General features: G+C 40.5%; 1 protein-coding gene and 1 long non-coding RNA gene across 7 annotated transcripts in view; one reads left to right on the forward strand and one right to left on the reverse strand.

Moving 5' to 3' along the window:
- Positions 1 to 12,915, reverse strand: part of LOC116846533 (zinc finger and BTB domain-containing protein 7B-like) — a 32,852-nt gene extending 19,937 nt beyond the window's left edge. For 2 of the 6 annotated variants that reach the window (XM_032820483.1, XM_032820482.1), the window contains exons 1-6: positions 3,801 to 5,672; positions 3,456 to 3,677; positions 2,122 to 2,316; positions 1,779 to 2,033; positions 1,494 to 1,629; positions 1,261 to 1,329 (exon numbers count right to left, since the gene is read on the reverse strand). In XM_032820483.1, coding sequence (XP_032676374.1) covers positions 1,261 to 1,329; positions 1,494 to 1,629; positions 1,779 to 2,033; positions 2,122 to 2,316; positions 3,456 to 3,677; positions 3,801 to 4,163 — 1,240 coding nt within the window. In that variant the 5' untranslated portion in view covers positions 4,164 to 5,672. Of the gene's footprint in view, positions 1 to 864; positions 1,169 to 1,260; positions 1,330 to 1,493; positions 1,630 to 1,778; positions 2,034 to 2,121; positions 2,317 to 3,455; positions 3,678 to 3,800; positions 6,005 to 7,342; positions 7,424 to 12,888 lie in introns of those variants that run through there. The other 4 variants (XM_032820486.1, XM_032820484.1, XM_032820485.1 and 1 more) reach the window with 4 other exon arrangements.
- On the forward strand, positions 5,762 to 12,782 carry LOC116846536. Its single transcript, XR_004378514.1, has 3 exons — positions 5,762 to 6,003; positions 6,940 to 7,015; positions 12,640 to 12,782. It is a non-coding gene; the product is annotated as an uncharacterized LOC116846536 (long non-coding RNA).
- Positions 12,916 to 26,414: the final 13,499 nt, after the last annotated feature.

The raw sequence follows: 26,414 nt of genomic DNA on the forward strand, positions 1-26,414 counted from the left end.
CAAATATGTTTGGCAGACAAAACAATGGTAATGCAGTAAGAAAAAACATACAGTTTGAAAACAATGGTAAGCATGAATCGATGAGTATGAGAACCAGTAATTAGTGAAACTCTTGTTCATATATGCTTATTGCATATCTTCAATGTCGCGTTCTCTATCATATAGAGAAATAATATCTCTGGACAAAAGATTAGAAACGTTACAAACACATATAGACACTGATTCACTATCATTATTATTATTATGACATGTGCTAGCATGATGGTACATTGTCCTGTTTTTACTAATTATGGAATATCTTGAGTATTACACGAAGTGGAACACACAAAAATTTTGACTTTTATCGACAAACAAAATATTCGTATTCTTCGGCCACAAAGTGAGAGATACTAACCAAAATGATTTCGCTTCATTTAAAGACACTTGCACTTTCAGCTATTTTTTTCACAGATAGCTACATTTTTAATGCAATTATATTGAGCATCAAAAATATGTAGTCTCAATTATGTTTTATATATCATTATTTTAATTCAAAGCGGTATATACAAGCCAATTTCAAAAATTTATTATTTGTAAATATGGCCTTTAGAATTAGTAAACGAGAAAGCAAATGATTATAAAATAGTCTTTATTAATATCATCTTCCGAGCGTTATCTTTTTAATAAGCAAAATTATTCTTCATCAATTAAACATTTCCTATCAAAATAACCTAGTGTATGTATGTATGTGTGTGTATATATATATATATATATATATATATATATATATATATATATATATATATATGTGTATATGTATATATATATATATATATATATATATATATACATATATATACACACACATATATATATATATATATATATATTATGCATTAATATACGCGTGAAGCAGGAAAACAAAAGATTATAAAGCGTATTGGGATGGGATATTCTCTTTCTTTCTCGAATATGTACACGCAGGACTTGGTTGTTAACGATTCAAGTTTCCGGGCTATTTCGGTAACGTTCATACAACACAGCTGCTTAACTGCAAACTGCACTCTGTGGACTCAGGCCTATTACAGCCTCCGAGTGTCAAATGTCTCCTACCGCCTACCAAGACCTACCGAGCTACACACGAGCTTACCATTTCAAACCATCAAGATTCCTTTCTGCTTCCTTGTTTCTACTCACATTTGATATTTGTGATGTAATGGCTAGGTTGTTGCTGTTTGTAATGGTGCTCGCACTACCAACAAATAGTAAACTCTGACTCACCTTGCTGCTCCTGATTCAACTCTGTACTCCCATGCGATGGACCTGGCATTCCTCCTTCCACGTTGCTTCCTAAAATGAAAACATTGATACAGATTCCATCAGTTTAATGTTATAAGAAACGATGTTATAAGAAACGAATACATAAGACTTGAGATATACATTCAGAGAGGTATAACTATCAAGATGATTTTATATAAGAAAATGTTTATTAATTTTCAATAAGACGCAATTACCTTGATAAGATGGTGGGTAAGATGGCAACACTTCCATACCACCATCCAGGCTGAGAAATCCACTGGGCAATGTATTAACTTCCTGTTTAGGTGAGCAATCATCATCACTGCCATATTCGGGTAATTCTATTTTTGGCTGAAAGTACAGAGCACAAGTTACAATGAGTGTCGCAAAAATATGCAAATATGCATGACACATGAAACATACAAATATGCATAAGTGAAAGTTTGCTGGCACTATTATGCATATCTGATATTTGAATACATTATGCTGTAAGACTGTACCTCAACAACATCGAGATCTTTATAACAATCGAGCTGAACTTGAGGCTCGATAAGTGGGCGCGAGCGAGGTGTATTCGTAGCACAAGGCGGCACAGTGGGTGCTGGACTAGAAATTGGAGGTGAATCACTTCTTTTACACAGCCTTTTCAGTGGTGGAGGGCTCGAAGGTGGTGGAGTTTTACTACGTTCGTCGTCAAAGCTTGGCGAGATCAGACCACGGCCATTCGATGCGTGGATGTTGTTTGTCTTCAAATGCTACAAATCATTCAAAATAATGCATTGCGATATTATGTCTTCATACAAATGTGAACGTCACATAGGTCCGAATTAATGTTAAACATACCTTTTCGTTGTTGTGCTGATTATTTTGAGAGTCAGTGAGGCCACGAATTTGAAGAGATTCAGCAGTGCGTAGAAATGTAGGTAATTCGGCTTGCGAGATATTTACCTCTCCGGCGTACATAAATTCCAATAGCGATTGTAGATGCTCGAACTCTACATCCCGCATAAAAATTATCGGATGTTTGCAAGGATTTGTCTGCAAAGAATAAATCCCATGTGGTTATCAATGTCATACACTGCTATTGTAACATCATTGCACACAGTCTCATGTATTACAGAATGGAAAAGAAAAAGAAGCCTATGATATTAGTAAAAAATTGCAAAAACATTACTATATTAATTTTATCGCTTTGAAAATGCCTATTGCATGTTGCTACATGATGTGAGACTCGATGGATCAATCATATATTTACTCTTTGAACAGTCTATTTCACCAAATAATAATAGCTATGATATAATTTGCAAAATTAAAAAAAAAACAGCTGCAACATTATTCCTAAAACGCAGTATATACCTCATTACATATCTCTCATATTATCTATATCTTCATAAATGCACATTTTTAAACATGCTACGACTATCGCTCAGCTGAAGTTGACTTATATTTTACAGTTGAGTATCATTTAGATAATTTTACTTTTTTGCATATAATTTAAAAAAAAATACATGCTCTCGTATATATATTAATTTAAAAGAAAAAAGGACAAGGACAAATAAATACATGAGAGACTGAGCGCCAGCTTATTACTGCACAATTTCATCTCTGCAGCGCGCGCGAGTACAACCAATTAAACAAACGTACGTGACGAGCGTTCATTTATCGACCCCCTCTCGTGGGCGCGTTAATTACCGGGCAGCAATTGCAAATTTGTTCGGCGCGGTCGCGAAAAAGCGACAGCCGGGGAGGCGGAGGGCGAAAAATACATGCAAATTGTGACGTAACCGCGCGTGCACGATTGTGCCTCGTTTTGAAATAAGCTGCGATGCGCGACCGAAAAGATAAGACGCTGTAAGAGCGGCCGTCACGTAAATAGGTATTGTGTAATTTTGGAATTATTCATCGCGAGATGAGACGAAGAAAATGCATGTTACGTGCGCTCACACACGCATACATATCGCGGGGAGAGGCAAGGGTGTCAGGCAGCGGCGGCGGCGGCGGCAGCAGCAGGGAAAGGGAGGGGGAGGAGGAGGAGGAGGGCGGCTGCCGCCGCGCCGGAGGACGAAAGGGGGAAGAACGGCTGGTAGGTGCGCGGGAGGTGGGGAGGAGGGGCTGGGTGAGCGGGGCGAAGAGGGACAAATCTAAGGTGGGGAGCGGGAAGAAAATGGTTTTCTAACCTTGAACAACTCCTTGAAGTAAGGGCTGCACGCTGAAAGGACGACCTTGTGCGCCTGGAGCCGCCTGCCGTCGCACGCGAAGGTAACGTCGACGAAGTCCTCGTCATCTCGCAGCGCCTCGAACTGGCTCGTGATGTTCGCCTGAAAGTTATTCCACCGCAAGCAAAACTGCTGCTGGCTATCCGTCATTCTCTTCACACACTCGACTCCCTTCAACAACACCTATGATCACACATGTGGGGGCTAACTTAGAGTACCATACGCCCGTGGGAAAAACTTAACTCTCTCATTACTGTAAAAATGTAAAATGTAAAAAGTGAATCGATGACTGAAGAGGAAACGTACGATATAAATAATGACAATCGATATCCAGGTTGCCAGTCGTCGGACAGAAAAATTCTCTAGGCGGGCGAACGGCGGTCGCGCCGCTGCGCGCCACGACGCGACGCCACACGGCGTGTCATATCGCGAACGAAAAGTGACAAAACGGCGCGATTCGATACGTGAACGAGCATTCCTCTGACAAGTATATTGTCCCGATGAGTGAGCGTTCGCATCAAATAGCGTTCTCACTTGTCGAATGAACTTTTCTCTCACGTGAAGGTTTCCCACCGGATTAAATATAATATTCTTTACTTGTCGAGACAGACCAAACAATTTATTTGCATAGCGTATTGTAAAAAGTGCAGATATTCCATACTCTGTCATGCACAACACATTCTTTCTGGTTCTGTCTGGAATGATTACATTGCTGTTGTTTAACAATGAACGGTGAAATTTATTCTACAATGTTATTTTCAAAAGCAATTTACGATTATTCTATTTAAAAGCACGGGACGAGATAGGTATGATCTCCATGAGAGTAGACTTTGACACTATCAGTGTATGAATAATATTACGGTATCGACTCGTAACGATAAAACTCGACGCGAGATGCATCATTCGGTGTTCGCGGGTCGTGAACCGAGCTCGCGGAAGTTGTATCAAAATGTCAAATCATCAGCTTCGAGATTCCCATTTCAAATTGCCGGGCGGTAAATTGCGTCGACTTCGTCCGAATTGTCCCTAGACGACGCCATCCATTCGTGCAAGTTCACATTTACGGCGCATCGACTATCGACAGCGCGCGCTCTCGCGCCGACTATTGAAACTGACGGCGGACGAAACGAGTATCGAATTTTCGGAAATAATAAGCTACATGCAACAATGCTTCGATCCTATGAGTGCACACGTGCATGCGTGTTGCGTAATTACAAATGCCCCTTCGTGGTATGTGTGCAATGTAAAATATGGCCGCGCTTCGACGCGGAAACAAAAGGACAAAAATGCTCGTCGTCGAACTGTGTGATAATTCACGTGACATGTGTCGCGTGTCAATGATACGTTTAATTAGAAGCGACAATTGGAAGGCGAGAAAACATTAGCATGTTAAACATTAAACGAATGACAGACTAATCATCTCTCTCTTTCTCATTGATAAGGGCGTGACTACTATCCCGAAATAAAATCATCTCGAAGGTATATCCACGAGTATTTGAGAATATAAACATTTAATTTAATAAATTTGATACTCGTTGGAAGTAAAATTGAACAAACTTGTTGGAAAATAATGTGTTCAGTCACATTAAAGACACTTGATGAAATTAATAAATTTTAATTATCTTTTTGGAAGGAACATATAAATCTTGTCATTAACTTTTAATAATATTATCTGCAACGCATATTTCTCTTGAATATAATTATGCATCGTGCCAATTCGACGAAACGTGAGTAATAAGCACAACGAGTACGTAATACCCCGTGACGAGGTATCCCACCGTAACACGAAAATAGAATGAGATCCCAAGCGAGACGTTGAAGCAATGTGCAGCTGAGCGTACTTATTCCAACAATTATGAATAAACAAGCGCACCAAGTGCTGTCATAATATTTCATCGCGAAAGTTTTGTCGTAAAACGCGAGGCCTATGGGTCCTCTTTCTCTCTCTCTCTCTCTCTTTCTCTCTCTTCACCTATCTCTGTCCTTCTCTCTTTCTCTCCACCTATCTTTGTCTCGGACGCTCAGGCTGATCGACGTGAAGTTAGCCGAAGACGCGCGCGAAGGGCCGTCGCTAAGATCACGGCGAAAAGTTCATGCCCGGCATGGTAGGAGCAGCATTCGTACGCAGGATCTGCGTGCATCCCGTGGGGCGCTCATGGATCTTGTAAGCAGTAGAACTCCATCCTATATTTAACACGCACGCCTTCGTCGTCGGCTCGCGTGACACGGACGCGTTCGTCCTCTCTTTCTCTCTCTCTCTTTCTTTCTCTGGTCGTCCGCGCGCGTGTCGATTCGCGTTCGTCTCTCAGCGCTACTCGCGACTCGCTTCGCGTCGTTCGAGTTCGCCCAACGGATACGAGTGGAGTCGCATATGCAGTGCGTGCGGTAACGTGTCGATCTCGATCGTTCAACGGGGTGCTTGAGTGATGTGACGTGCACGCGGCATCGTCGACAACACACATCTCACGGTATTCTTCGTGCGAGAATGTGCGCCAGACATCGACGCACGGTAAGCGATCGAAATGTCGTCGCGTCGTCCGTCTCGCGTCCTCGCGCGACGCCGTCCTTTAACCTAATTCCGCCTGGGCTCTCTTTCGTGAGTTGAGGTTACTGCGGGAATACTCAATCGATACGTGAAAGGAGCGAGTCCTGTGCTCGCGATCACGTCTCTGATCGCCTTCACGACGTGTGCCATTCAATGACACGCGTCGTCGATTCGCGACGTCAACAGCTGATCTAATCCTCCTGCCGTCCGTCGCCCGAATCTCTCTCGGACTTTATCGCGCGCCCATCCGTAATTTGCGAGGGGAGGGGGTGGACAGGTGTACCGTGTTGGGTTAAAGCAGCTGGTGTAATCACGCGCACCTTGTACTTTGCCCCGGGTATCTTTCGAAGATAGAATATTCTTATAACCTATAAAAGATGAACCTCCATTGTATCACATATACACACACATAGACTCTGTTCCCTCCTCCCGTCGTCCACCTCGCGTTTTTCTTGTACAACTACCTTGTACTTTGCTTTATTTTTTGCAGGATATCATTATAGATATTATTCAATGACGGTGTGTGATTCCTATGTAGTATGATTTATATAATGCTATCATAGTCGCTATGAGAATTCTAACAAGATGCACTGTCATAATGCTTTTCTCATGGAATTTACTCAATGTCTGAGCTAAATATAGGCTCCTTTGTCACACAGAAATCAGGACATGGTGTGACAGATGATGAGTAGTGATTTTATGAAGTGGCAGACCAAGTGTAGCTGACAGAAAGAAGAGATACGCGTGATCAACATAGGAATTACACAACCTGTCAGCTTCAAGGCAGTCTCCTTAATGGCACACCACTAAACACAACTTGATCTCACTAAATATAATAGCAAAAACAGTGTTTTGATGAAATTTCAATGACACTAATTGTGTGTTCTCTTTTCATTTTAGTACATGCACAATATCTTCCACTGGTGATCGTGGTGGTTTCCCATAGTGGAAACCAAAAGCTACATATTACGTTACGGTGAGTGTATATGATTGTGAAATGGTTTTCTCAGAAGGAACCTTTACCTCCTTGACTTTTTCTAAGTGTCAAAGTTAGATTAGATTAAGGTCTTGCTCTGTGTACATGGTACTGGTACTTGTGCACAAAATCACTCTGCGCGAAAATCAAACCGGTGCGAAAGCCTTCTCGTTGAAGATACTTTTACCCGAGACACCCGATGTCCAAAGACGCGAGTTTTTCACTTCCGTGTGGCTTCACAGGAGAGGGCACGCAACGTAATTCGTATAAGCGCAGTTAGACAAAGCGTATATGTATCGTACAACAAAAGAGGTGATCGATTCGTACCTTGTCGCGGCTCCAAATATTATTCTAAGGCTTCGCGAATGTCGCAACCATCCGGCAGAAGCACCATAGAGTACTGAAAAGACTACATAACTATTGTATCATATCAGCCGAGCATTACCTTAATCTTGGTAGGAGACGGACTTAGCGATGTACAGTCCGTGCAGAAAACGCGCCGATGACGATTCTCAAATGGACGGTCTTAACGCGTTATCCACTTGTTCCTCGGCGCTCAGGTTGAGCCAGGTCACTTTTTATCTCGTGACTTCGATATGTCTGTAGCTATAATTCATTCTAAACAGCACAAAATAACTTACCTTAACAGACAAGCATCAAACTCACCTCTCGCATCTGTTACAATGTAACATAATGACAAAACACGAGTCTACATCGAGAGAAAAAATATCTAAGAAATAGTACATAATAAAAATATATTGGTAAGTACTACTTAGTAAGTAATAACATACTTAATGTAGAATATTTTTCAAATAAGAAAATATGCATTTTCTTAAAATCTTAAAAAAAAACCTTAGATCTTCATGAAAGCAATTGTTTCTTCTATTTAAATAAAGAATTTAAATTTAAGTAATGTATTATAGTACTTACTCTAAAAAAATATTTACTGTTTTTAGATATTTTTTCTCTCAATGTATTGAGCGCGTCAAGGCGTAGAATCAACGTTTATATAAATCTAATCTTATTTCGCCATATTTAGCAATTATATCGATTTCATTTTCCGTGCGTATCGAATTTCGCATAAATTATGAATTATTCGCGGTAAACTGATACACGCTGACTCGTTAAAGATAAACTTTGCTAACGAAGAAACGCTCTTTTGGTTCTTAGCACTTTTAACACGCGGCAAAATAAGTAATAATTTGTTTCTTGACTAGCCGAGTTTACGTTTATGTCACGTTCCTCGCGTCAGCTCGTTGCCTATACTATCAGTAAAAATGGTTTTGCGCGTGCAGTGCAATTAAATGAAATTCGCTCGCGGCAAGTTACAATGAGGTATTCATGCAAATATTCTAATAACGAGTTATATTAACAAGGCGTCTCTCGCGTTTAATTAAAAACAAGTTAGATAATATAGTAAACAAAAGTTTACAGACGTGCGCGTGTATAGACGTGTTTTTAAGTCAGAGAGAATCTTATCAATACGCAGCAAACAAAATTAGCGGCTGCACACAAAGTTGCTTAAGCTGCAATTATAGCATTGCGTAATTAATCACAAGAACGCCGCAAGAAATTTAAATATGCAATCTAACCTACAGATAGATAAATGATGAACGGACGAGAAAAAGCTCATAAAGAGAACCGGTATCGGTCAGTACAAAATTATCTGATACCATCCTTGATGAATGCGGCGTAACATTTTCGCGCGTCACGCTATCGCAATTTTTCACATAAATTACGCGATCGATGTGCATATATGATATTTTTCAAATATTGACGAGAAGTGAATCATAATCTGATCTGATCAGCGAGCGAGAGAATTCCACGGTCTCTCTTGTCGTCCAAACTCGCTCCATCAGCTACCTGCTATTTTAAACGCCAAATTTTTCTCACCGTTTCTCCTCTTCTCTCTCCCCCCTCCTGCCGCCTTTGCATTCGTTTTGTGTATAAAAGCCGCGTTTCGACGGGACGGTTTTATGCAGGATTGTACCGCGTGCGTTATCGGCGAGTATCCGCAGATAAGACAGGCTCATTTCGCTTTTACATATCGAGTCGACGCACATCCTGCAGAACTTCTCGAGTTATCCGCGCGAAGGATCGCGATCGCGAGTTCTTTCTCCCGTTTGCCAAAAATATACTTTTCGCGCGTACATTGATCATCAGTTTCGACTTTGCCGCGCCGGGATCGTCCACGTGAGCCGCGTACGTGTAACGTCGTGAGGTCTTCATGTTTAAATTACATCAGCGGCACAATTGGAGGCTCCGTGCGTATCGACCAGTGCTTCTCTTTATCGCCGAAAGCTGACAGACCGCGTCGCCTCTTTATTTGCCGAGAGTGATAAGCCGTATAATTTACCGCCGTTGACATTGTGAGTTGGCGGACGCGATGCTGTTGCGCGGAATTGCATTCGCGGAGGCGCGCCGCAATTCGGCGCGGCGCGTCTTCAAGAACCGCGACAAGGCGCAGAGCAACGGCTGCGAAAAAGACGTCGCGGAACTCTCCTATCACGATGGGTCCCGACATACGCGCAAGGCGATGGTGATCTATCGCCCCCTGGAGGAGCCACTGTCTCCCGTCTTTCCGATAACGTTTGTAAGTTGCAAAGACAATGTGAATGCAGAGCCGGGGCTGAAAGCGAGCGATGATAAGTGATCGTAACTACGCAGGAATGATCCACATGCAGTACATTTTGAGAAGAATGAAGATGAAAATTTCATATATGATTTAAAAGCTATAGTCAGCACGAGGTTCCTCGCAGTCATTCTAGAAGTCAAATTAAAATTTAGTAAAATTAAAAATAAAAAGTAAAAATAAAGAAATAAAAAGTAGAAAATAAAAACTATTTTTTAATTGATTTTAAGTGTTCATATGGCTTGAATCTTTTATGTTTCATGTAGAAAGACATACGGACTACCCATTGGTAAAAAACAGAAACTGAAAAATCATAATTTTGTGGATCATTCTTGCATAACTATGGTTAATCGCTGATGCGGACACTCCGGAGTTAGAAACTTTTTCGCAATCATCGAATTTGAACAAGAAATTTCGTTTCTTTGTCCTGTTTGACTTTTTTTATTGTCTTTTATCGCATCAAGTTACAAACCAGTATTGGTCATCGATCGATGAAAATTTTCTTTGACCAAAATAATCAGCAGATTAACAATCAAAATTAATCAGTCGTCATATGTAAAATTCCAAGTAATTTCACCGATTGATGAAATAAATTGTTGATCTAATTTTGATATGATTAACTACACACAGAATTGATAATCAATTTCAATCGATTAAATTATTTGTGACGATTTGTATATACGCGACAATAGATTAATTTTGATTATTGATTCGCTAATCACTTCAGCCAATTTTCATCGATTGATGCCCTAATTTTTTTGTAATTTGATTGTAACACTATGTTACAAACTACGAGATATCACGGTTTCGTGCACGCAGTGATATCGAGTACGACATTTTCATTCAATACCGGACGAATTATCAATGTTTCTCGAAATGGTAAACAATAAGCGGACCGGTTTCTCCCACTCCGTGAAAGTAAGTCCAAGCATCTATCTCAAGGAGGTTCCTTCATCTCGCGCGGGACGTATCTGAGTTTAGTATGTGACGTTGGTCACGTTGAACTCATTCGAATTGAGTACAGTGCGTGAACAATTTTGACGGAATCGATCGATTTGGGATAGACAAAAATACGACCACCCCGGGGAAACTAAAGAGGAGGATTTCGAAATCTCTCGTGTTATCACTAATTTTCCATGATTATTAAATTACGGACTTTTACTGCTTACTTCATCCTTGAAAAATACGTATCGAAGTATACGCTTCAAACAATTCGCTGTCGAATAGATTTTTTTGTGGGCTTTCTAATTTCTCCTTGCTAATTTTTCTAGTTCTCTCCCCTCTTTCTTGTTTCACTTTTCTTTAATTCTACTGTTGCACGAATTATAACAGATTTCTCTCACCGATCAGCGCACGATCGTCATTAACCGTTACATTCATTGCTAAGAGAAGATAATCACTGAGTGATCCAATGCAATTTTCTTTTCCCTTTTTTCCCTCGTTTTTACATGTCGCGATTGTGCTGATAGCTTTGTTCGATCGTCCACTTGTCTCACGTTAATTTCCCGCGAAATTACCAAGTGGATATCGTCGTAGATCGATCGTTTGTCTTATGACATTTTCTTATTCACGTTCCTTTCTCGTCGCATGGAATATTACAAAGTATAGCGTTGCTACGCGTAACCTTGCGAGTAAGTCTCGCGGCTCTAAAGCGGCTGAGAAGATCGGAAAGTGAAATTGAACGGCTGGACACTAACGAGCCTTGACTGACGTGCAGAAAGAATGTGCAAAACGCGTGTCGGGCCACTTCCCTCGGTTGCATCGCCACGATGTCTCGTCCACGACGCCGAGGTTCGTTCATAAATATCTCCTACGAATTGTACGTAGCACCCGTTGTTTCTCCCGCGAGGGAGAGGGATCTTATTGACTGTACTCTGCATAAATCAAACCGCGCAACCCGACGCGAAATGAAAGTCCGCAGATGTTCCAACGCGAATCTTATCGGTAACAGCTATAGCGATCCCCCAATGTTGCACATACGCGTTATTGGTTATAGCCATTGTAGTCGCAGATTGAAGCGTATATCTCTGCGTGATCTCTATCGCCTTATCACGTTGATACGTTATCGGCATACAATGACAAGGGAAATTTTCAAAACCGGAAATTGACGTCTGATCTGGTAATGATAGTGACATTAAATTTCCCTACGCTATTTTTTATGCAAGTTAAATTAATTTACAATACCATAGCTTTTCGTCAATGGAAAAATATAGTTTTAGGTAAAAAATAGGTTTTATATTGGAAAAAAATACTTGAAAATTTATTTGTGAGACATAAATTTCATTTGCAAAAATGAATTTTATTTCACAAAAATAAGCTTTATTTCACAGAAATAAACTTTATAAATAAGTTCTCAAGTATTTCTTCGCAATGTAAAAACGAACACTGAGAAAGAAATACTTGAAAATTTATTATGTGATATAAAGCTTTTATAAAATAAAGTTTATTTGTATGAAATAAAATTTATTTCTATGGAATAAATTTTTATTCTACACACAAATAAATTTTTAAGTATCTTTTTTCACTGTACACTTTGAAAATACCGATACAAAATCAATTAAATTCCGTAAACTTGAAATGACGCTTCTTCGCACATGCGCTGTTCCACGTCATTAATATCGTGGTTCATTTGTTGTGATGCGCATCGATGGCGCCTTTGCGAAAACAGTCGAAACGACCTCGCGCGACTGAGAGTCAGTGTCCTGAAATAAACTCCGGTGGAACCGGAAGACGAGCAAAATGAACGCATCCGCCGGACCGGCACCGATCTAAATAAGCGCGACAGCTTGAAACGCCGGTCCCCACGCGTGTATTTAGGGGCTCAGGAATCGGCCCAGGAACAACCTCCCCATCGATGGCACTCCGCGTTGGTTCCCGCGATGACACGCGCACGTCGCGGAATGCGCTTTGTCCCATGTCCTCCGAGATCACGAGTCCGCGAGACGTGCGACCGTGCAGACGCGGATACGTAAAGTGCGAAATTGCGTTTCAGGACAGCGAGGCGATATCGCGCGTCGCCACAGCGTCCAAGCTGGCCACCGTGGAGGATGTGGGTCCAAAGCGGCCCGAAGGCCCCATCCGACCATCCGCCGCCTCCCTAAAGGTCTCACCCACGGCCAGGGCTACTCTACAGGCAATACGGTCACCCAGGAACAAGCTAGCCACCTCCGCTAATACCCGCGACGCTGAGACCATCACGGGTAAGACTGAGAGGCAATCACTTTTAGACACGTATACGTACCAGTTCGTGCATGAGCGAAGTCACGGGACGATACCCGAGGTATCGATACTTTCACTGAACGTCTCGATGGGGACTGAATCAGTTCCACCGGCGAAAAGCGCGACAAACAGCGCGATTGTACACTGATTGTAGACCTCTTTCGAAGTAGTTTTTCTTATACACTGCACAATCTTCACGAAACGCGTTAGAGAACAACCGGTCGTTTTCCCAGACGACGATCTCGTGGATAAACAGAGCGATATTTCAAGGAACGCCGCGAGTCGATCGCGCGCGTTCAAGGATCGGCGGCGGGCAGGATGCGCGGCGTGGATTTACATCTGACGTCGGAAGCGTACGAGGAGAAACTGTCTTTGACGATGCTAGCACGAGGAGTTTTATAAAGTGCTCTACGGCTTACCTGTTCCGAGCCCTCATGGTGTTTCCCATTGGCCTGCGCCAAATGATGATTACTCCTGCCCGGCGGATAATACGCCACGCTCCATTCTCATCATCATGATCGTCATCATCATTATCGTTATCGTTCTAGTCATCATCATCATCATTTTTGTCGTCGTCTGCATCATAATCGTAATCATCATCATCATCATCATCATCATCATCGTCGTTGGTTGTAGTCGTCGTCGTTGTGCTCGTTATCTTCTTCTTCGTCTTCTCCTCCATCATCTTAATCATCATCATCACTAAAAATGACGGCTGTTATTGCAATTATTTTCGTCGTTACGGACATCTGCGAATCTGTCCTCGATCTTTGATACGCTCCAAATTACAACGCGGAACACAGCGCGTTCGATAACATTCTCGGTTCGACTTTCGAAAATATCGTCATACCGCAACGCGCGTCCAAAATATCAAGAGCACTTTATTACTCAGACCTCGAAATAGGCGACCTATAAAGGGCCAGTTTCATAACCAGGTCTCGAACCTACGACACCGAGACGTCGTCGTCGTCTTCGACGCCGCTGTTCCGTTCGAGGAAATTAGAGCGTTACTAATGATCTCTGTATATATTGAGTCGCGACATTTTTGTCATTCTCATAATCAGCACTCTCAAATCAAACCACGAAGATCGCGATGTGCCGATGTGACTGCGACGAGGAAAAGATGACAAGACCAGGCGCAATTAAAAGCTCGTTTCACCGCGCGCACGTTAGTTTATTTTTGTCTATTATGTAACGTAGGCTCTCTCATATACAGTGCACGCGATTTTTTTTTGGAGTTGGTTGACAGCACTTTGTGCCAGCCATTTGCCAGCAACCTTGTCGAGAGATAAAGAGAGAGAGAGTCGCTACTGGGGATTGAAACGGTGATCGATCGCGAACCACAGTAGTCGCTCGAGACAAAAGTATAGAAATGCCGTTTGTACATTTTTAAGAACCGCGCGATCCAAATTGTTCTTGTCCTAGTAAGCCATTACTTTCGATTCGATATTTTTACCACAGAATCGTATAGGAGTTAGGGCCGATTTTTCAATGATAGTTTAAACTTAGATCTCTACTTAAACTCTGTTTAAACAAAACAAACGGAAAAACCGGTCCTTAATCCCAAAATATAATCGTTATGTTCCCCGCGTAAGGTGACGCTATTAAAGAGTTTGGTAGAAAGAAATGTAGAATAACGTGAATCTAGTTTTGCTAAAACATTGATATCCTCAAAGTTCCTCTCATGGCACACGTCGCAAGAAATGATCTCTCAATTCGTTCGATGAATTATTCGATCGCGGGAATCGAAATTGGCGAAACTCCAACGATAATACCGGTCGCTGCTATTTTCTTCCATCGCGACTGTCCGTACGACGGAGTTCGCCGGCGGCTCGCGGCTCAAAAAGTACGCTTTTCCGAGCGCGCAAACGTCGCTCGCAGATATATCGCGTAGAGAGTTCTCGCGTAATCACCGAAAATAAAAAGTACGAGCCGCGCCGACGTCGTTCGTTTGACGTGGATTAGTGGGCTTGCAGCGACGCGATCGCACCGTACCGTCGATTACGCCATCGATTTTGTTCGAAACCCATCGCGCAACGATCAAGAGTGTTACGATTTGTGTACGATGTACAATCTGATTGTTTGCAGCTGTCGAATTGCAGTACAGCTCGCAGATTGAACTATTTACTAATGATTCATTCGTGAGTCATGTGTCTTCGTTTATTGCATTGATAACGTTAACTCGAAACGAGATATCTGCTCTTTCTTCTACTCGTCACCGTTAGATAAAGAAACCTGACCGTCAAGGCCGTTACAGTGACATATTTCGTGTTCCCTATTGGATTGAGCAAAAGCAACGTCCGCAATTTCGCGAGAGAGCTCGCAACGCTTCACGTTGTGATTTCTATAAAAAGAAAATTTATATATTTTGGAGGACGCAGTCTATAATTGCTTCACGGCAAACGATCTCGGATTTATTGGGTAATCGGTCGGTGCCGTAAACGCCCCAGGTCATTGTCTCGGCGGCTAATTGCACAAGCCTCTTTGGCACGTCGCTTTTCAAATTGGCCGGCTGGGTAGCTCGCAAAAGTTGCGGTACCCGATCGTTTCAACGCATGGGCCAGTTCGGATTTACGTAATTGAACGTGGTAAGCGCGAACGGGATTCCTGAATCTTTCGCGGACGACGAATTCGACGATCTGCTGACAGCGTGGAAGGCGCCTTAATGAGGAAAGTGAGGAAGGGCGAAGCAGGCGGAAGGTTCGGCCCACGCTGGACGTGAGATTATGTACTTAGGTGCAAGGGAAGCGAGAAGGCCCAAGGGCCCGGCGAGGCTCAAAGGAATTCTCGAGAGGCGCGAGACTATTCTCAGCAAGTGGCGAGATGGTAGGACAGTTTCGTCGCGATCATTTTGTCCCGTAATTTTGCATGCGAGTTCTTCATCCCGTCCATCGTCCATTTTCATACGTCGAGCGAGTTAAATGCCGTTGAAAATCAAGGCAGCTTCATCGACGAAATCTGCTGAGGAATAAGGAACGTTTATAACCAAAAGGAAATACAAAAATATTCTAACACCCAAAAAAAAGCTCTAGTTGCATGATGCTATTTCCTGTAATCCTATATTCTAAGTAAGAACTCTATTCCTATATTCTAAGTAAGAACTCTAATCCTATATTCTAAGTAGAACTCTTACTGAAAGAATATTTCTTGTTTTAAAAATTAAATAAATTATTAATCGTAAATCTCTTATACTGAGAGAAAAATATCTAAGAAACAGTAAAATATTTATTCGGTGAGTACTAGTAGCACATATTTACTTATACTAACATAATATATTTTTCAAATAAGAAAATATATATTTTTTTAAAACTTCAAGAAAGCTTTAGCATGTTTCCTCACGAAAACAATTGTTTATTATATTTAATTAAAAGAATTTAGGTTCAAGTAAAGATGTGTTATTAGTACCCTTACCAAATAAATATATACTATTTTTTAAATATTTGTACAGTATAGGTACTAATTTTCTTCCCTTTAAATTAACTCTTAGTGACTCTATATAGGCATTTCGAGTCCGGACGGTTTCTATTCATAAAAATTTTTCAGCACGTTGACGGGTTCCGGATATATTACATTTTAGTTTTTTGCACAATGAAGTACAAGTATTTGTTCTAGAAATTTGGAAGTACATCCGTGAATTTTTACAAATTTTTCGAACCACTTTAAAGATATGATAAAAGGGCCGGACAGACCCATGTAAAGTGACATGTGGTACCGTTTTTCACATAAGCCACACATTTTCTTAAAAAGAATATGTTTACTTGAAGCGAGATGCTTATTATAGAAGAAATTTTTATTAAGAACAAAACTTGTACCATGGATGAGAAATTCTCTCTCTAATTTTAAGAATATTGTGCTTAGAATATTTCTCTTTCAGCTTTAGAAAAATCCGCTTGGGAGGATATGTGTGTAAGAGGATTCTGCTAAAAATAAGATTATATTTTTTTTTTGGGTATATTTATAGATTTCTATCTTAGTATCTTATTTCTTTAATAGTTTTTTGCTTTTGAAAAGATATACCGTTAAGCAATTATTATGTGATCCTTCATTCCCAGTCAATTGCACATAATTATTAATCTGACTCCGATTAATCTGATAAGCCGTATCCAAAATACTACATTGAGAGAAAAAGTATCTAAGAAATAATAAATATTTATTTGGTAGATACACTAACAGCATATATATATATATACATATCATATACACTAAAGTAAACTCGGATATGATGGCCATAACGGAAAGATGACTGTAGGCTGTAATTTCTCCAATAATTGCAAAACATTGCGTTTATATAATCAGTCACAAAGATAATCGACATTTATCGTAGTATATGTGCGTACATTTTTTGAAATAGCAAGATTATGAATATTATATTATATTTTTATTTTCGACTACCTGTAAAATTTCTCATATATCCACTAAAATTTGCTGTAACGTCGAATAAATTACAGTTAAGCTATCGCAATCAACGTTATATATATAAAGTAGGTATGTAAATTGTAATATAACATGCCTTTTTATTTTCATTTTTACTATTTGTTTATAAATACTATTATAATCGTCTTTCACTCACATTTTGGGCAAGATGGCCCACTATCATTCTAACATTTATAAAATAAAAGTCGTTATATTTCAAAAATTACTTTCAATATTACAGTAATTAAATCTTATGTGCAATATGTTTTGATCAAAACTTGGATTTAAAATTTAAAGTTTTGTAATAGAGAGATTTCTATTTTGTATGTATATTTTTCACAAATAATATATATTAAATATCTTATACTAAAATGAATATGTCAAATTATGTTTTTTTCATTATTTTATAAAATAATAGATACAGAATCTTGAACATAAAATATGTATGGGTCATCTATTCCTTATGGCCATCTTGTCTTAAACATTTAGGTAAGATGGCCAATGCTCATGTTTTGATATTTTTGTAATAAATAATTTCACTGAAGTATTTTTCTTTTAACTATGATGGTATTATGTACTGTAGGCTTCAGTGAAATAATGTGCCAAACGCTATTAAGAAATAACAATAAGAAATGTATTTTTTTTTTGCATTTTAAAAAAGTATGGCCATCTTATCTGAGTTTACTCTAATATAAAATATTTTTTAAATAAGAAAATATATATTTTCCTATAATCTCTTAAGTATCAAATTTTCTAAAAATCTTAGTTTTTCATGAAAGCAATTATTTATTTTATCAAATAAGAAAATTCAGATTTAAATAAATATCCTGTTAGCATTTTTTAGATATTTTTTCAGCGTAAGTCACTGTGCGAAATTGTTTGTTTAAATTATTGTTCGATGAACATATTCATGCGAAACATGTATAATGCAATACGTGTGCAATTTAAAATCGCATGTTAATGCGTTATATGTAAATTGCGTTCCGCTTGCATGCGTCGCAAATAGCATAAACGTTGCCGAAACACATTGTATATTTGATAACCTCGTAGTATATATATCTTGCTCCTCATTCATAAATTATTCGTCGACATTACCGATACGATCTACGGTGGGTAACGATATCGAGTATCGACGTTCGCTATCGATACTAACAAGCATTATCTGCTGCAGTTAGCGTATCGGCGACTTACCTACCTGCTACGTGCGATTGCCAGTACGTGGCAGCACGTGTTCTGCAGTGTTGAGCTATTTTTATCGCGTGACAAAACTTCTGCCGCGCGGCGGGAACGTCAGTAGGTTACTACGAGAGATATTACATAAATATTTGCACAGCTGATTTAAAAAGCAAAATCATGTGACCGATGGAATTCGACCTGCGCTTTTCCAACGAAACAATCGAGACACGTTCGTGCGAATGCAATTGTTATTCATTCGCAGGCTTTTGCAAAAATCGATGCTAAAGCAAACTCGCGACCGGCCGAAATTCTCTTACGTAATTGCCGCTCTGAAACCGCGAATAAAAGTCCTTTTGCTCGCGCGTTTGACATTTTACGCCGAATATCACCGCGGGGAATACGGAGACATCTCAGGCGCATTTTTAACGCCTCGCCGACTTCTGTTTCCTCGCGCAAACCAGACATGTCGCGAAAATAAGACGTAATCGATTATAATAATTGTGACGTCCGAATGCTTTTATTCACATGCATTTGAATTATTAAAGATCGTTTACAACGCGAAGTAAGCTTGGCATGAAAGTTGAAGTAAGAAATAAAAATAATTTATTTCGCTCACGCCCCTATACTACAACCCCCTCACACCGGGAGTATATCTCTTACTTAAAAGAAATACTTGTGTAAAGAAGTAAAGAAGTAAAAGTACAGAAGTAAGCGAAATAAATCATTTTTATTTCTTACTCCTTGATTTACGTCAAGTTTACTGAGAGAAAAACGTTTGATCTAACTAAGATTATTTTTTATTCCAGTCATATCTTTTCTAGTAAAATGATAGAATGGTAACATGCATATAAAGTTATTATCACTAACATTATAGTTTTATAAAAAATTGCTTTTCTTGATCATAATTTATTTACACAAATACCAAACCTTTTTCTCTCGACGATGTAAACTAGCCCTTATCCTTCATCAGAATCTCTTCCGCGAAAATGTGTTACCCGTGCATCTTCAGTAGTATCGTTCTCCCTCGACACAGAATAATTCTTTCACGCTCATGATTTTTTTCTCGATACCATTCCGCCGGGAAAAACTTTCCGACGATCCGGTTTCCACGATTCAATTCAAGCGACAAAAGGGGTGCAGAAAAGAGTCGGCCTGATATTTTCCGCTCTTCTCTTCTTTTATTTATGGCATCTGAGAGAGCCTTTACAAAAACCGCGCGCTCCCGCACCAGTAACACTCAATTCGTCGGAACAATCGCCGCGGCGCGATGCTAATCAGCGCGTCATCGCGATTATGTGCTAAAACGCGATAACCTGTGACGCGCGGCGGGTATCCTTCCGTACGGGTCATCTCTGTCTCACGAGAGAGGAGCGCACGTCGAAAGTACAAAGTTCACGCGAAGCGAGACTCTCGTAGCTTCCCGGTGCAGCAGCATCAGTAGTTACAGCAGCGTCGCGCCGGTGTTGTATGCAGCTGTCACGTTTTCCCCGATTAAAAGTTTCGCAGTTGCTTGTTATCGCGATTTTCCTCGGCTGACAATGCGTCCTACGACAGTGCGACTTCCGAGACGGTCTCTGAAAAACTGTGCGTAATGTCAGGTCAGTGTGGATACATTTAGGTCACTTCTTTTCTAAGCTAGGTTGCATTTTTTACTTTTAGAGTGAAACAAGTATAACCTAATATTTATCCTAAATATAATCTCATTCTTGGCAGAATGAAGTTTCAACGTAACATTAGTTCAGTCAAAAAGAAACGGATCTTTTGCCATCTATTGACTATTTAAACATTCGCACCTCCCGACTTGTTGCGCGAATCCGACTGCGCATCAATTACTATTCCTCGTGATGACAAATTTAACGCGCCGACACAAATCTTCGAAGATTGTCTCTCCTACACACAAAAAAAATTTCAGTTGGTGCAACCAAATAGAAATCAACTGAAAATTAAGTGATCAAAAACGATATCTCTGTTATGAAAACTAATATTTCTGCTGTCGCAACCGTAAATATTCGTCTAAATATTCAACGATATTAAAACTCGGTTGAGGCAACTAAGAACAATTGATCATACAGAAGCTTCATAAAGGAATTTTTCTGTTCTTACAGCCGAGTTTTCGTCTGATCTCTGAGCAACCGAAAATTTGGTTGCACCAACAGAATTGTTTTTTCCGCGTAGGGGAAAACCCCAAGTTCGGAACAAATTATAATTATAGGCATGTGTGCTAACGACAATCCGACGACGTCGATTAAACTTCAGGAAAGTGGATAGACAGGTAGTTCTTTTTCCCCATCGATTAATTTTATGCCTCCTGAGATCTTGCTCGAGGCTTGATCAAGGCTTGTGGGTGGGAAAGTCTAAAAGTCGCAAGAACTCCGACGATGTCACGCCGTCGATTTTTGCCGAGAGAGAGGGAGAGGGACGGAGAACATCCGCTCTGGAGCCAGTTTCAGGGAATCTGTTATTAAACTTCGCCGTAGGCAGCACGCCTCATGCACCGCGATGGTAATAGTCTCGTCGGCTTCTGCATAACGCATCTACATACACGGCGCCTCGTGCGGAACGCGTTGGTGTGTTGTGTTGCGCTCGTCCTCGTTGTAGGGCTCCTCGTTGCGGCATGTCGCAGATCCCTTCTTCTTCTCTTCCTGTTGCACCGCAAACAACTTTTTGTCGCACACGTTACGCGTGCCTATCTCGCATTTTACTGTGCGGTTTACCATACGACGTCATCGAATAGGATAACTTTGACGTCAGGATAACTTTGCGGTAACGCTCACCTGCATTTGCAAAAAACGGATGTTGCATATCGCATATTTATAACATTAGAATATCAGTTTTTATTAGAATATCAGTAGAGGATCGAAAAGATAAAATAGTATTAATTAATGCATTAAAGCATTATTTCACAGGTATTTTTAATCAAACGATTAGTCCGTTTATTTGAAGCGAGTAGGAGTTAAATGGCGAAAACATGAAAAATAAAATTCTATATTGGTCGAGTAATGTTATTTGATAAAAAATAAATATTCTATAAAAAGAACGTTATGTGGAGAGAATTTTATAGGAAAAATTACTATAGAATTTTGCAACTAAGGAATAGATCGACATTCTATGGCAATTGACAATATATTATTCTTTTCTTTTTTATATACTATATATATTTTTTTTAGGAACTGAAATAAATATTGTTAAAAATTTGCTTTATTTTTCTAGCGAAATCTACCACGTTTCTTAGCAAGATAGACCTTATTGATAGTCTATTTTTGTAGTATTGGAAACCTGTTTTTTTTATTCTCTATTATCTATAATCCGCAATTATATGCTAATAAGCGAATGTTATTTATCATTTAGTGACAGGAATTAGAAAGAGAGAATAAATCCTCAACAGGAAATAAACGGTTGATATAAGAATTTAAACATATCGGAAACATAGTAAAATTAAGAAGAATTTATATAAAGAGAAAAGAAATCTCTATAATATTCTCTCCATATGGTCGCTAATAGGATGAACCGCGGATAATTATCAATCAGTATACATTCGCAATACACCGTGCTTCTTTCACCTGTCGCGCTGTTTCCATAAGAAACGGGCATGGTCGCTGTCGCGAGGCGTGACGCGAGCGAATAATCCATAGATTATTCTTCTCTTCATCACCCGCGCATGCACGTTCCTCATGATATAAAGCACTAACGTCAATGCTATTATTAAATAGGAATGTCACCATCGACCCTAGCGCTCCGCGGCCGAGTCGACGACGTTAGACAATGTAACGTCGCGATTCCTTCCACTCACTCGTCGTCGTCGGGATCAACCTGACGAGAGCGAGACCGCGTACGCGCCCCATACTTTGCACATGCACATTGCATCGCACGTGATTCAAACACGCTCGAGACGGGTCGAGACGGCTCTCGTAATGTGCACGTTCGACCGTTCGCGCGCGCGCGACTTAAAGCGGAACGAGGCTTTATAGCGCGAGCATAATGATGCCTCCATGCACTTAGTAACGCCACGGATGCTGCGTGATTGTTGCAGAGGTGTGCAGCGGAGGGGAGCTGCCAGAAGTCGAGATAATCAGTCTACTGGAGGAGCAAATACCCAGATACCGACTACGAGCCGATACGTTAACACAGTTCCAAGGTAAATTGCAGTTCTTCCTTCCCTCTTCCCGCTGCGTTTACTTACATAGAAAAACACGCAAGAAACACGTACGTTACTTCTGCGAGATAGTAAAAAGATGAAGTCTAAGCGTAATTCCGACGACATGCCGTCGCGATTTATCTTTCTCTGAATAATTGACTTATGCCGATGAAAAATTGCCGCTGACAAAAGCAGCTGGTTGTGCGCGGACGATCGATGAATTCAACGTTTGAGAATTAAGTAAGATTATTTCAGTACATTATGTCACCGTGGATCTTTCTCGCGTCTCGTAGATCGTTGATTAAATCGACAGTGGCAATATGTGGTCATTTGGAGAACCTTACGAACGTGACAGTCGCGACGAGAACATCTTTAGATCACGAGAATAACTTTATTGATAACTGCAAGTAATCGATGATAAAATTACTCTTATTTATTGTGACGGCGCAGATGCAAATGAGTCGGCAAAGCCTCAATGTGCAGGGTGGTTGGATATAATTCACGTGCGTGCGATCGAATTTCGCATGTTCTAATTAAACGAGGAAGCCTGTCATAAGACAATGCTTTATAAACGACTCCCGACGTTCTGCATAGTCAAAATAGGGGTTTCGCTAACAGCGGCTATCAACATCATTTGCAATATATTTTTTATCCAAAATTATTTCAGTCGCCAATGAACACACAAGCCATCCGGTGAAGTACTATTGCATGCAATGCCTAATTATAATTACATAAATGTATACGGAGAGAATATTATAGTTTTCTTTTCATATAAATTGTTTTCAATTTTATTTTATATGTTTCTGATAATGCAGGAATAGACTTAATAAGATTTATCTTACTGAAGAACATAGCAAAAAATTTGCTAGAAATATAACAAATTTTTAATAGCATTCTTCAGTTTATCTAAAATATATAATTATATACTTACATATTTATTTATATCAATACACATATTTTTCAACTAAGAAAAAATATTTTTCAAATATATATGTTCTTAAAAGCTTTTGAATAAAAGCAATCGTTTATTCTATTCAAATAAAACAATTTAGATTTAAACAAATATATTATTAGTACTCGCCGAATAAGTTTTGTTCTTTTTTTTTAGATTTTTTTCTCTAATATAAAGTGAAATGAAAGTCATTTATTGTAGCATGTCGATCTATTTATCGGTCACAGCATTCTACAATAATCTCTAATAAATTTCTCTAATAAAATCCGTGTGAAAACAAAAAGAACATAATTATGATATCGCAGGTAAGTACATGTAGTAAAATTTAAACTCGTGGTACAAAGTACCTTCTCGTTTCACGAGATGCATGAAAAAAAAAAAAAAACTATGAAAACGCGAAGAATGCGTCATCGACGGATTCGTACGCGAGCAGATCGCGCCGGGAACATTTGACAGCTGGTGACAAATGGTTAGCCGTGGTAATTCGAGCACGATGGCCCCGTCTCGCGTGTCCTGTCAATAAACCGAAGCTCCACAAGGTGCGCCCCTCGGTCGTCGCGACCGCACCTAGAGAGGCACGCGTATATCTCGCCAATTAGCCACAGTACATTTAGCCTGCAGCGCTTCGCGCGAGTTATAATCGTGCGGGCGATGCGTTTTTTGCCAGCCGTCTTCGGAACGGACGCGATTACCGCATTAATTAGCACGAGATAATACATTGCCCCGGACGGACAATACATGGTTAGCGCGCCGTCGTAACATGCAGACCGCGGCGGCGCTTAACACATTTTTGCGAAAACCTCCGTTTTCCGCATATACAGACGAGATCGTGACAGATCGTTTCACGCGATGTTCGCAGGATACGAGAACGCAGACTGGTTCATCCCAGCGCCCGCACTGAAGGTGGAGGACGCAGACTTGAAGCTATCGCCGGATCAAATCCGGGAGACTCTTAACTACTTCAGTGAGTAAAATTTTCGATATCCCTTCTTTCTCTAACGAGTCTTGAGAAGCATCTCGTAGATTGAGATGTAGCGTAAAGGTGAAATTACACGGTGTGTAATAGAACTGCGGAATAGAGAGTGCGTCATAGAAGCAACCAATCAGCGTTATGCCGCTCTTTTCTATCGCGCAAGTTTTGTCTGCTGATTGGTTGCTTCTATGACGCACTTTCTATCTGCAGTTCTATTACACACCGTGTAATTTCACCCTAAGCTAAACAAACGACGCGAAATCATGAGGCAGAGAGGCCGGATGTAGTTTGCAAATGCTTCGAACGCCGCGCAAAAATAAGGCGGATCTTTTGCTCACGCGAGAGGAACTTTTGCATGGGAGTTCGCAAGAACGCGTAATTTCTGCCCACTGCTAAGGTAAGACCTTAATTCTATTGCGGTTATCCGTAATCTGACACGTCCAGATGTGCAATTATTACCTAATTGCCCCGTCTTGCCACAATTAAGACGTAATAGTGCAGAAATCGAGTGAGTACCGTAAGAACGGGAGGTGCGCGCTTTAACGCGGACCACACACATACACGCACACGCGCGTATGCAGGTACAAGCTATATTTTTAATGCAATAAGCAGGGTAAATCCAATCAAAGCCGCTCGATAGAAACCCCGCGGTCAGGCCTTCAGTGGCAAGCCATGTGCGATGGCAATGTTTGTTCGCGCGAGTGCGATTCCGCGATGCGTGGAGAGCGCACAGAAACGCACGTTGCGTAGAAAGCCAGCCTGCTAAACGAGATGGAAAAGTGGAGAATTATCACCGAGTTGTAATCGTCTAGCTGTTGAGACGCGCTCGCTCGCGCGCCGCGATTAACTTGCGGAAATGACGCGAGAGATTCCGCGAGCGTCTCTTTCTCCTCACCGGGGAAAGGGAGAAGAGAAAAACAGCCCGACACGATTCTTTTTTTGTCTCGCACGAGCGGAAAACGATACCACCTAGGTCGTTTTCCGTGCGATGCGGGCGCGCAATTCCCGAGACCGATGTCTCCGCTTACGAGATATCTCTCGCGTGTCACTGACTACCGATTTCTACATGCCCGACGCACGAGTGGAACTGCGTTTATTTTCATTTACGTGCTCCAGATACCGCGCGGGAGTAACGTCTGGTTGCCGCACGATCGCATTGTGCGCCATGAAATAACGCTCAACGGTAAGGATTCTTTTCGTCCTCACCGCGATATTTCGTCGCGTAGAACATCCAAGTGTTTTGTCTGCGGGTCCGAAGGGTGAAATTTGTACTTGTTGCGTTTTATTCACGCTGTATGGATTATATAAAACACACGTAGACGTATATACAAATTCCTAATTCGACTCGGAGCTCCATTAACCCCACAAATCCTGGCAAACTTGAAGGATCAATCAAGAATCTCGAGATATAATGCTATACAGACTATCGTTCTATCTTAATACTACAAGTGATTATCTAATACCATCTTCTATACGTTGAACTCTCCTTAAACAAAGACTTGAAAATTATTTAATATTTGATTATCTCAATATTCTATATCTGCATTTAGTCTTTATTCTTAATTTCAGTTAGCAATACGAGGGTGGTCTGAAAAGTTTCCGACCTAACAAAGATACAAGTCATTTTTTCTGAAAATTGTTTTTTATTTTTCAACATAGTCTCCTTGTAAATCTACACACTTCTCCCAGCGATGCTCCCATCTCTGTAACCCGTCGAAATAGTACTCGGCGTTTTTCTCTGCAAAATAATTGTTCACGAAGGTGATTGCCTCTTCATTTGACGAAAATCTCTGTCCTCCGAGCGCAATTTTTAGATGAGGGAACAAAAAGAAGTCGCTTGGGGCTAGATCTGGTGAGTAAGGTGGATGGTCAAGCAGTTCAAACCGTAATTCGTGGATT

Source organism: Odontomachus brunneus, unplaced genomic scaffold (assembly GCF_010583005.1).
Source record: "Odontomachus brunneus isolate Ranch 3 - 2012 unplaced genomic scaffold, Obru_v1 Obru_scaffold_065, whole genome shotgun sequence".
NCBI lineage: Eukaryota > Metazoa > Arthropoda > Insecta > Hymenoptera > Formicidae > Odontomachus > Odontomachus brunneus.